Source organism: Ascaphus truei, chromosome 4, assembly GCF_040206685.1.
Source record: "Ascaphus truei isolate aAscTru1 chromosome 4, aAscTru1.hap1, whole genome shotgun sequence".
In the NCBI taxonomy this organism is placed as follows: domain Eukaryota; kingdom Metazoa; phylum Chordata; class Amphibia; order Anura; family Ascaphidae; genus Ascaphus; species Ascaphus truei.
Genome location: NC_134486.1, coordinates 350410377 through 350423259, shown reverse-complemented (window position 1 = coordinate 350423259; position 12883 = coordinate 350410377). Strand labels below are relative to the sequence as shown.

General features: G+C 38.4%; 1 protein-coding gene across 9 annotated transcripts in view; it reads left to right on the top strand.

Annotated features, from left to right (window-relative positions):
* The window catches only part of FBXO25 (F-box protein 25), a 47081-nt gene extending 44159 nt beyond the window's left edge, over window positions 1-2922 (top strand). For all 9 annotated transcript variants that reach the window (XM_075598251.1, XM_075598245.1, XM_075598252.1 and 6 more), the window contains one exon: window positions 945-2922. In XM_075598251.1, the coding sequence (XP_075454366.1) occupies window positions 945-1034 (90 nt within the window). In that variant the 3' untranslated portion in view covers window positions 1035-2922. The remainder of the gene's footprint in view (window positions 1-944) is intronic.
* Window positions 2923-12883: the final 9961 nt, after the last annotated feature.

Genomic DNA, 12883 nt, shown 5'->3' with positions numbered 1-12883 from the left:
AGGTAGTGCTTCACTTTAAGTACATTTTCACTTTACATACATGCTCCGGTCCCATTGTGTACGTTAATGCGGGGTATGCCTGTATATCTTTTTAGCCAAGACATACACTCCAAATTGGTTTGTGTATTTCTCACAATTGGATGCCAAATGTTGCAGATTTTGCAACATTTATTGCAGTGTCTTTCATTTGGGAGGGGAGCAGAGGGAATAGAGAGGGACTCCATATCAAATGTATATATTTTTCACTTTCTTTTTTTATGCCATCAACCCTAGTTACTGAACGTGTGAGCCGTATTGAAATGAGAACGATTTTTGCATGTTTGTTTGCATATTTTTGCATGTAGATTAATTTGAAAATACATTCACTAGTTATTTAGTTTAACTAGTGTCAGATAAGGAGAGAGGGACATTTATTTAACATTATCATGTGTCTAGCTGTCTTTCTCGCTCTCTCTCAATGTTGGACTTCTGCCATTCATGAAAATGTTGCAAAATTGCTAATATTCACGAGTTTCCTAAACTTAGGGGGACCTTTTTGTTGCACATATTTACACATAATTGTATATTGTTGAATAATTGTTGGATCTTTTATTTAGTGCTTAGCTAGCGCATCTGGCAGGAAACTAATTAAAATGAGTAGTCTCACCATAGCTTAACAGTGTTGGTTATTTTAAGGTTTATGACGGGAGGTCCAAATCATTAATAAGGGTCAAGTAGGAAGTCCTGATTGTATTCTAATCCTTTTGTGGACATTACTTCAAAATAATCCAGAGTGTGTACGTTATTCTTGCATGCCACATTTTTCCCAGCTTATCTAATTAAGAGAATGTCACTTGTACCAATTAAGAAAATAAAGAAGAAAAATGTAGATATTAGGTTTTTTGCTCCACTGAAATATCTACAAGACTTTTTACAGTGTTTTTTTTTCTCTCTCTCTCTTTCAGGATTCAGGGCATCCCTGCACTGCTAATGATCCGGGTAGCTGTCTCATGTCTGTATCTCCTCAGCACTTTATTGACCTCTTCAGATTTTAATTGCACTATGGTTTTACATATTTCCCATCTTTTTTGTTTTCCTGTGTATTGTGGTAGCATTGCTCCTTTTATATGTGATAAGACATAAAATGTATCTTTTCTGGAATAATGTACCACGTTAATTTACCTTAATGGACATGTTCATATTGGTTGATTTGTAAAACCATATAATGATACATTTTGCTAGGACTGCAGCAGTTTTTTTGCTGATCAATGGTACAAGTTGGAGAGACCAACGTTTTTAATTGTTTTTCTATATTTTCAAATGTAAGTATAATTTAAACGTACTTTGTATTTTTATTGCTTGAAATGGTATTTGTTTTTGTTGACACTAAAAATGATTTATGCCTTGCATAAATGTGTGTGTGTGTGTGTGTATATATATCTATATATTTATATATCTATCTATATATATATATATATATATATATATAATCAGGTTTGGAAAAACAATCTGTAAACACCGTACACATTAATTTCATGCTTTGGTGCACGATTTTAGTTACAATATCTTAATACAGTATAAGGTCACTGAAACTATATATTAATTCATAAAATAAACAAAACATTTGTGCTCATTAGCTACACAGCAATTTTGTTATTTGTTATATTCATTTTCAATACATGGACAGCTGGCTAAGGGTTTGTTGTAAATTCCTTCATTGCCAGGACGAACCTGTAAAAAATTAAAATATTCCAAATGTTTTCTGCAGCACAGAGTTTAAAACGGCAACTCCACACATTAGTAGCATAAGAAAGAACTAGGACCAATATGCAAACAAACTGGAGCGCACCTCCACAAATTCTGGAAAAGAACTACTTTTGCCTCCGCATCAATGTAGAATTTGGTACCACCTGGGCAATTTTCAAGTAGCAAGTGGAAGAGAGCGCTCAGTATTGTAATTAAATGAATCTATAGCTGGTGAAGTTGTCCTTTCTCTTTGCGTCAATTAAATCCACAAGGTTTAGGTGACTAACCTTTGCCCCTAACAGATCATCGTCAGATGTACCCGATTAAGAGGTTTCATACAATATATACAAGTATACTCCCTTTGCACATTTGATGCCAATAAATGTTTTGCATCAAAGGTTGCCATGGTGGCAGCCTTTTTTTTTTTCTTCAAAGTCTGAGAACCCTTCAATATTACAATGCATTATTACAATGCATGCTTCATCTCTATGGGGTATTTTCTATTGCACGTGTCATGGAAGTTGTATACCAAAATTATGCAATTTCTACATAAAACAGACAGGTCAAAAATGTCGTTTTTATTTTGTTACCGGTTTCTGATCCTTGCTAGGTTTGATCCTCATTACCTACAGAATTTATAGTGGATCGTTTTGGAAACGTTGCCACTGCCTGCTACAGTATCGCAACCACCATGTTTGTTTTTGTCTGCAATATTTAAGTGGAATGCAAATAAAACGTAAGGCACAGAGGTGACCCATGCAGAGAAATGTTTCCACATTCCATAATCTACGTCCTGTTAAATTGGCATTTATATTTTAAATGTGGAACTCAAGTGAGTATATTGCTTAAAGCAATGTGTGTGATCATACTGGGCAGTGAGCAATTTCTTGCTTGCTTAAGAAAAAGCAAGGTGTGTCAGAAGTGCGTAGTGATTTGTTCATTGAACATGAAGTAGTTCTATTGTCTTAAACATCATGAAAATTATATTTTTTGGAAACCCAGATAAAACCTGTTCGATTAAAGTTGTTGCTTGATTAATGTGCAATGGATCCTTCAAGGATATAAGAGAATGCTTAAAAAAAGAGTCATTTTAAACTTATGGACGTTTTAATGCATTCAATAATGTAAACACCTTATGTACTGTGTGCCGTACTGTGTGTATTGTGAACCAAATTGAATAAACTAAGGCTGACCAACTGCTTTTGTTACCTGTTTTCTCCCACAATTTTACTAATAAATTCCATGAGACGTAACAGTAGGGAAGAACTTGAGGCACCAAATAACACCTATGAGTGTAAATTAGCACATCCCTATACCAAGTAGAGTATTACAAGTTTTGGGTCCCAAGAAAACTATTAAAGCAGCAATACGGGTTTCCTTTATTGTGGTTTTTTTCCCCCTATTACAGGATTCAAGCAGGGGGTCTCCGGAGCTGAATTGTGTTTTTAAAAAAAAACTCCAGGGATCCACTGCTTCCAGAGATACTTACCTCCGTAACGGTGCCAGTATCTATGCAGCAAGGGAACTGTGTGCCTAACAAAATGATGGCGTTTTAAATGTCCTGGTCACACGGGCCAATTGGAAGCAATGACGTCATCCGGTTACGCTTCCTATTGGCCCACGTGACCAGGACATTTAAACTCCATAAAGATCCCGGCAGTGCTATGGAGGTAAGTATCTCTGGAAGCAGGGGGTCCCCAGGGCTGAAATTAAGACCGTTCAGCTCCAGAGACACCTGCTTCAGTCCTGTAATTTAAAAATGTGTATATAATACAGGTGTAATACAGCCTTGTCCTTTGTGTAAACTGGACAAGATCTTTTAAAGTGCTTGATCCCTGAGGAAGCTTCTCAACAAAGACTGAATTACAGTACTTATACTGTCCCTAAAAATACCACACCCACACCAAGAGAACAGTCCCAGACAATCAGGTCACAATCTGTGATGTAATATCCGCAGTATTTTTTGCAGTGTCAGCATACCACCAAGCTCCAGTAAAGGACGCTGATGACCATGAAAATGTCTTAAGAAATGCCTTTATAAATCAGTAAGGGAAGTCTTGTTTCATGTAGATAGCACATATCTTGTTCCATCTGCTGGAAGCACATCTTTATTATAGTAGAAGAGTGAGTGTAGTGCTCAACAATCAGACACGGTTCCGTCTGTAGAGAGTATATGACGTGAGTGTCCAGATGAAAATGGAGTGTCCACACAGTAATGGTATAGTTGAACTGGAGAGGATAAGTGTCTAGTGGAGTCCACGTGACACCCACATCAATTGACACTTCAATAAGCACCCAACCAGTATATGAATATATATACAATATTGTCCGTTGTGTACAGGGCATAACATAAGGCACTGCGGCTCTTTATCTGTAGACTCCGAGGGACACTCCAATCGTCTGTGGCGTGCAATCCACCCAGGTGTAGATTCCAAGTTGTAGTAGATGTAGATAGAGCACAGCCAGGGAAATCCTGTTTCTGGTATCCAGAGAGAAAAAATAGCCAGGCAACTCCAAACTAAGATTAGTGATCAAATTTATTGCATGCTAGAAAAACAATAAAAACGGACTACATGAACGCACCTGTTCATGTAGTCCGTTTTTATTGTTTTTCTAGCATGCAATAAATTTGATCACTAATCTTAGTTTGGAGTTGCCTGGCTATTTTTTCTTTCTCTGGGTAACAGAAGCAGGATTTCCCTGGCTGTGCTCTATCTACATCTACTACATCTTTATTATAGACCTTCTTCTTCCTTGTGTTGTAAGACAATCAGTGGGACTGGCAGGGTGTAAAAAGATGTCTGTTACCTAGGCTTGCCTTGTCTATCCAGGAAACCAGCAAGGAATATTTATTGAAAAACATTTCCTCTGCCCTTTTCCCTTACTCAGCAGAAAACAGAGATTCCGATGTTTGCAGAAATTCCAAAAGATATTTCTCAATACTTTATAGAAACATAAAATATTTCTTACACAGAAAATTGAAAGAACCCCCTTGCTCAAATGAGTTTATAATATAAAAATGTGGAGAAAGGAGGCACTATGATTAGCATGTGTGTAGGTCGGTAGGAAGTTCCTCAGCCTGGATTTAGATATCAACTTTGGGCCTCCAAGTGTACGGTTCCAGGATGAATGTAAAAGCGAAACATCAGGAGAGTGTGGGGTATGTTTCCTTTGAAAAGGTGCATTTTAGGAAAATGTTAAATGTATGTATGGTAGGGGAGAGTCTGACCGTGTTTGGTAGAGAAATCGAGAATTGAGGTGCCGCACAGGAGAAGTCTTTGGAGGCGGGAGTGAGAGGAAATAATGAGGGAAGTGGAGAGATGTGTATCATGGGTTGAGCATACACTGCGTGTGGAACAGTACTTTGAAACTAGGTCAGAAATGTAAAGAGCAGCAGTGTTATGCGTAGCTTTCTAGGTGAGCACAAGTGTCTTGAATTTGACTCTGTAGGGTATGAGTAACCAATGTACTGATTTGCATGGTGGGGCAGTAGAGGAAGAGTGGTGGGTGAGGTAAATGAGCCTGGCAGAGAGATTTAGAATAGACTGTAGAGATGGCAGATGGCAGAGGGGAAGACCACCTGAGAGCAGGTTGTAATAGTCCAATCTGGAAAATAAGTGCATAAGAATTTTGGTGCATTGTCCAGTGAGGAATAGACATATTTTAGCATATTTGGTGATGTACTGAATATGCTGGAAGAAGGATGACATCTACGCATCTGACGAGGTATCGGGAATAATGTAGTCTTTTATTGCAATTGAGAAATCGGGTGCAGGTTGGGAGTTGAGGGAAAAATCCTAAGTTCAGGTGCTGGAACAGAGCCTTGGGGTATGCCAATTGGAAGTGGGAGTGAAGAGAAGGATGTGCCAACAAAGGAGACAGTGAGGGAGCGGACAGATAGATACGACATAAACCAGGAGAGGGCAGTGTCACACAGGCCAATAGAATGGAGGGTGTGCAGAAGGCGGGGGATGCTCAAAGGCATATAAAACATCAGAAAGGTCCAATAGAATGAGGAGGCAAGAAAAAAGGCAGCAAAAATTGCACTAACGCAGGTGTGTGTGTGTGTGTGTGTGTGTGTGTGTGTGTGTGTGTGTGTGTGTGTGTGTGTGTGTGTGTGTGTGTGTGTTTTTGTGTACAATGAATCTGAACAATTGAATGTAAAATACAGATCAAAATCACTCCCCAATAAAAATAGGCATAGTCTCAAAAAGTACTTGTCAGAGTGGATGTTTGTAGAAAGAGCAGATGGTACTTAAGAAAGGATCTAATGAAGTGTGGAGCTTCAATGGACACCGACCAGGTCCAGAAGAGAAATCTACAAGAAAAAAAGAAAAGAAGCGCAAACTCCCATAGCGTTATTCTGGTTTATGCAAAAGAATGGACTATATGGTAGCAAACACTAAAAACAAACAACGTAACAAAAATTCTGAGAGAAAAAAAGACACAGCAGTGGATACACATGAAAAATGTGTGGCTTTAACAGTAGTGATATAATCAAGTTCAATAACATAAAATAAATGCAAGTGCCTTCACAGGATAGAAATGATGTGACAGCTTATCTGTATCACTCCGTATCTCTGCAGTATTTGATACCGTGGACCACCCTCTCCTTCACAATCACCAAACTCTTGGTATTCGTAACAAAGCTGTATCCTGAATCTCCTCTTACCTCTCCCATCGTACTTTGTGTCAATTCTGCTAACACCTCCTCTATCGATCTCTTTGTGGGGGTACCCCAGGGCTCTGTCCTGGGACCTCTTCTCTTTTCTCTGTACACACTTTAGCTAGGTGACCTAATCACATCTCTTGGGTTCAAATATCACCTCTATGCTGACGACACACAAATTTACTTCTCAACCCCTGACACCTGTTGTACAGACCAAAGTTTCTGAATGTCTCTCTGCTATATCATCCTGGATGGCCCTCCGCCAACTTAAACTTAACATGTCAAACAAAAGGAAATGCACCCGCTCGACCTAATATGACCAAGAGGGTCAAAGAAACAGGCTGGTGCAATAGGGCAAGGAGATAATTATCAGACACAAAGAACACTGTATGAAGCAAAGACACTGAACATACAGATAAGGCCCTATATAATGCACTCAAGATCTGAAGGAGAGAGAGTACCCTACTAAATTTGCAGTACAAAGGAGAGAGAGAGTCTCAACCAAGTAGTAATGTAAATAGTGTTTATTAAAATACTTTATTAAGGACATACTATTAAAATAAGATGGTACTAGTAAATGTAGTGAGTAAAGTAAACTGAAAATATTTGAGTGCTGATACCCCGTAGGGGGTCTCTGTTTGGCGGATTGCCAAATGTAGTCCAAATGAGACTATAACGTCAGCACATTGAGAAACCAGAAGCACAGATTCCCAATGCCTAATGTAACGTGGCTATTTGGGCTGCTTCTGGTAAATGACGTCACTGGATCGCTAAAAGGTCATAGCACTCACAATAGGCACTAGTGTGTATTTGATTGAATAACACCTAACATGTAGAGCCTCACATCAATAAGTAATATAATGTAAAAGTAATAACAAATGCTGGCAACAATGTGGTGTGATGAACAACAGTGTAAGGTAACTGTAAGCCCATACACTGACTAAATAACACACAGGTGCATGCTTGCAGTGTTTGCCACTCAGGTAAGTGGTCAAAACACTTGGATGTGTAGCTAAATAAGCCAAGGATTGTAGGGGTATGTTATTGAGGGCCAGATTGGGGGAGCACACGATCCTGCTGCATTGTTCCCCCCACAGGGGTCAGTTATGTGGGGTTCTCCTAAATTGGCTTATTTAGTTACACATCCAAGTGTTTTGACCACTTACCTGAGTGGCAAACACTGCAAGCATGCACCTGTGTGTTATTTAGTCAGTGTATGGGCTCACAATTTCCTTACACTGTTGTTCATCACACCACATTGTTGCCCGCATTTGTTATTACTTTTACAGTATATTACATATTGATGTGAGGCTCTACATGTTAGGTGTTATTCAATCAAATACACACTAGTGCTTATTGTGAGTGCTATGACCTTTTAGCGATCCAGTGACGTCATTTACCAGAAGCAGCCCAAATAGCCACGTTACATTAGGCATTGGGAATCTGTGCTTCTGGTTTCTCAATGTGCTGACGTTATAGTCTCATTTGGACTACATTTGGCAATCCGCCAAACAGAGACCCCCTACGGGGTATCAGCACTTAAATATTTTCAGTTTACTTTACTCACTACATTTACTGGTAACATTTTATTTTAATAGTATTTCCTTAATAAAGTATTTTAATAAACACTATTTACATTACTACTTGGTCCAGACTCTCTCCTTTGTACTGCAAATTTAGTAGGGTACTCTCTCTCCTTCAGATCTTAACATGTCAAAAACAGAGCTCCTCATACTTCCTCCCAAACCTGGCCCTACTACCTCCTTCCACATTACTGTTGGAAGTACTTTCATTCACCCAGTAGGCCAACCACGCTGCCTAGGCGTCACACTGCCTAGGCGTCACACTCGATTCCTCTCTCCCATTCTCCTCTCACATTCAAAACCTGTCACTTTTTCCTCTGCAATATTACAAAGATACGCCCTTTCCTCTGTTACTCCACTGCTAAAACTCTGACACAGGCTCTCATTCTCTCCCGTCTCGATTACTGTAACCTCCTGCTGTACAGCCTTCCTGCCTCTCACCTGTCTCCCCTACAATGTATCCTAAACGCTGCTGCCATAATCACTCTACTCTTTCCTAAATCTGTCACAGTGTCTCCCCTGCTGAAATCACTCTCCTGGCTTAAAATACCTAATTTCGCACTCAATTCTCCTCCTCACTTTTAAAGCTTTACACTCTTTTGCCCCTATCTACATCTCAGCCCTAATTTCTCGCTATGCACCATCCCGACTCTTGCGTTCCACTCAAGGATGCCTTCTCTCTACCCCTTTGGTATCTAAAGCCCTCTACCACCTTAAACCTTTCTCACTGACTGCCCTACACCTCTGGAATGCCCGTCCCCTCAACACCCGACTAGCACCCTTTCTATCCACCTTTAAGACCCACCTTAAGACACACTTGCTGAAAGAAGCATATGAATAGCACTGTGGTACACATGATACATAAAGCTTGGCCCCCTGCAGATGCATTTACCAGAAAGCCCTCCTACTGTCTCTGTATGTTCTTCCTACATACCAATTAGATTGTAATCTCTCTAGAGCAGGGACTCCTCTTCCGAAATGTTACTTTTATGTCTGAAGCAATTTTTCCCATGATCTGTTATTTGTATTATTTGTTATTTATGTAATTGTCATGTGTATTACTACTGTGAAGTACTATGTACGTTAATGGCGCTATATAAAGACACAGTACAAGGAAGGGCAAGTCAAATACCTAGTTATCGTCTTGACAAAAAACTACAAGGGTTTGTTCGAACTAAATTTCCAAAAGCTACTTAGAATTAAAAAAATATCTCCAAGATGGGAATAAATATCAAATTTCATGGTTAGGTCAAATCACAGCAGTTAAGATGAACATTTGACCAAAATTACTTTATCATTTCCAAACCCTTCCAATAAAAATTCCCTCCAGCTACTTTAAGGAAGTACAGAAATGTATATTCTAATTTATCTGGAGGAAAAAGAGGCCGAGAACACCAAGGTCAATCTTGCTTTCCTCAAAAAAAGGAGAAAAGGAACTGGCTGTGCCAGACATGAAGTAATATTACCTTGCATCACGTAAAACAAATAACCTACTGGCACTCGCCTCCCAAAAAATACTGCTGGGTGGACATCGAAATGGCATTGGTAACCTCGGTTTCAATGCCGGCCCTGATATGGTTGGACAAAAGGATACAGAAAATCATGCAAAAAATTTCAACAGAGGTGTTCAACTTCACTCTAAAAATATGGCACCTAACCAAGACCAAATTTAGCTTATTTGAAAATCCCTCAAAGCTAGTTCCCTTAATGAACAACCCAAATTTCACCCCAGGTTATAACTCAAGACAATTTGAATTATGATAAGAAAGAATATTGTGGACTTTGATCATATGATAGCACTCAAGGAGATGAAGGTGAAGTATCCCCTTCCTAATGAAGAATTGTATAAATATCTCCAAGCTAGACATCTTATCAAGCACATGTATCCAAATACAACCTTTCCTCCCTCCACAACATGTGAAAAATTATGTAGGAAAATAACCAATCAAAAAAAGCATGTCTCCATTATATATCAGGAAGTATACTTAGGGGTGGGGGGACTATGCCTGATAATGACTATACTGTATGGTTAAATGGGAGTTCGATCTCAACACTCAAATAACTCAGGAAGACTGGGACGATATTTGGGAGATGGCCTTCAGAGCTTCAATATTCACCACAACAAAAGAAAACATCTATAAAATAATTTCCAGGTGGTACTTAACATCCAAGATTCAAAGTTTAATTTCCCCAGGGACCTCACAGATGTTCTGGAGAATCTGTGGTCAGGTTGGTGACGGTGTATATATCTAATAGTTCTATCCAAAGGTTCAAAGATTTTGGAAGATGGTACAAAAATTAATAGACGAGACAGTGGAAATAACTATCACATGGGTCCCACTAATTTTTATACTGGCTAAGCCTATCAAAAATACGAATCACTTGAGTAAAAAACTAATCTCACATATTTTGACAGCGGCGAGATGTAAAATCTCAGTTGTCTGGAAAAAGCAGGTGACCCCATCAAGAAACATGGTAATAAAAAGAGTTGATGATGTACTGGAGATAGAAAAACTCACGGCCTTTCTGAAACATACAGTAGAATACCAGCATTCCATAAAATGTGGGAGCCGTGGATCAATAGTTTAAGACTGTAAAGTCAGAGCTTTTTATTCCATGAAAACCATCCAAGCGACCTATTGCGGAATTGTATAACTGTCTACCTATAAAATTGCAAATGTGTGAATATATTTTGAAATATAATTGTATATGAATAAGGTATCTATGTAACCTACTTGCTCTGTAAGAAAACATTTATGTAAACTATGCAAACGGTTTAAAAATGTATGGCAAACTATCTTCTTGACAAAAACAATATTACCTCATATTGGTGTGGTACCTGTGTTTGGCTTATCCTTTGGCTGGCACATACCATATGTTTTTCTTTTTTTTAAACATTGTTATAATTACTTTTGCATGCTCACATGACCTTTTTCTATTTTAAGTATAGATGATTGGAAGAGCACATCTTATAATGATTATCACCTGTACGATCATTTGAATGTCCTTTAGGCCTGTAGTAACATTAGGATGTTTATAAATATCCCCCGGCATACCCACATAGGCATGCATTCTGCAGCAATAACAAATGTGTTTTGGAAACTGTGAATTGCAGCTTTGTTCAGCCATTTCAGAAAGCTTTGCACAACTAATTATTAAATGAAAACAGAAACGGAAAAAAAAAAAGATTATTAGAAGTGAAATTAAAAAATGCTACTAGTATATAGAGAGTGAAGATAAAATATATTATTGTTGGAACAATAATATGTAAAACGATGAATAGAGAATGGCTAAATATTAAATTAACCATTAAATATAGAGTGACAAATATAAATAAAAGAATAGAAAAGAAAATATAATATAAAGGTTTAGTCCACATAGAGAACAGAGTCTCAAAGGTTGTTCCTTTAGAGTGAGCTTGTAAAAAAGTCGAATTATCCTTCAAAAAGGATCTCGGAGCAGCGGCAGCTTCATAGGACACCAACCAGGTCCAGAAAGTATCTTCCAACCAAAAAGAAAGAAGCACAAGCTCCCATAGTATGACCCGTATTCAATAAAATGTCACTGAACATGAAGTTCAAAATTCAAGATTGTGTCCTATCAAATGATATGGACAAAGAGATATATAAAAAAAATATACATATATAAAAGACACAGATAAAAAGGAAAAATAAACTAAATAAAAGACACAAAAAGGTGCTGTTTGGTAGAAGAATTTAATGTATGCGTGTCCTTACATATTTTTTTTTTTCTCTAAATCTGGGTTTGCTCTTTTCTTCTTAGCTATAAGTGAGGTTACTCACTCACATCTTCATTCTTTACATGTGCATTTTCATACATCACTTATGTTTTATTTTAATTAGTTGCTACCAATATTTATTATTTTTGTTTACGTTGTTTGTGTTCTCTCTATAATGTATGTATGTATGTATTTATTTTGATGTATGCCTATACATACATATGATTTTATAATTTATTGTATGCTATCTTGTACTGTAATTGCTACTTTTGTTGCTTATTTTTACTATCCAATGAGCATACATTTGACTGATTGCATCATCATGTCATCCTTTATGAAACATCTCTTCAAATGCCTTTGAACGACCCTGATGAAGTCGCTACGAGACGAAACTCATTGGGTTTCTTAGGAGCACACTTTTGATCATGGACATCAGTATGCTTGCCACTTGGGTGTAAGGAGGGCGTAGTCCTATTCAGGGCAGAGAACTCTATATAAACCACCCCAGAGCTCTGTTTTTTCCATCTACCAGGTACAGATTTCAAGCCCTCCCGCGGACATCACCAGTCAGCGAGACAAAGAGTCTACCACCTGAAACTGTGCTGGATCCTCATTGGTTTCTTCTTCAAGTATACTGACAGTACTGTTAAAGAAGAACTCTATGAGGTCTCGAATGCTCTGTACTCTATGAACTGTAATGTAGGTCCGCTAAAAGGTATCACAAACTACATTGAACATACAGGTAGAAGGTAGGAAATAAATCCCTAATGGGCGTTAAGCTGCGCTTATAGTGACGGCGACCGTGATGCGACAGCGATGCGACTTCACAGCAAAACAAATACATTGCCGCCGCCGCATGCGCTTATAGTAAGTGCGGCGCGACGGAGTTGTCACGATCGCTGTAAGTCATCTCTATTTGATTCTCCAGCATAGCCTTACTAACACCTATAGTAAGTGGGTGGAATACATGTTAGTAATAAAAAATCAGGATGATAAAGATGTAGTGGAACAGTTCATGGAGGGCTAAGAATGCCGCTTAAATACAGGTAATGTAAAATAATCTGCAGGTTTTTCCTTCCCACTCACGTAGTTTCATTCAATCAGGGTGTGTAGGGGCTGAGAATTCTCACTGACTTCGCTCAGAGGCTGCTATTTAAGGAGTCTCAT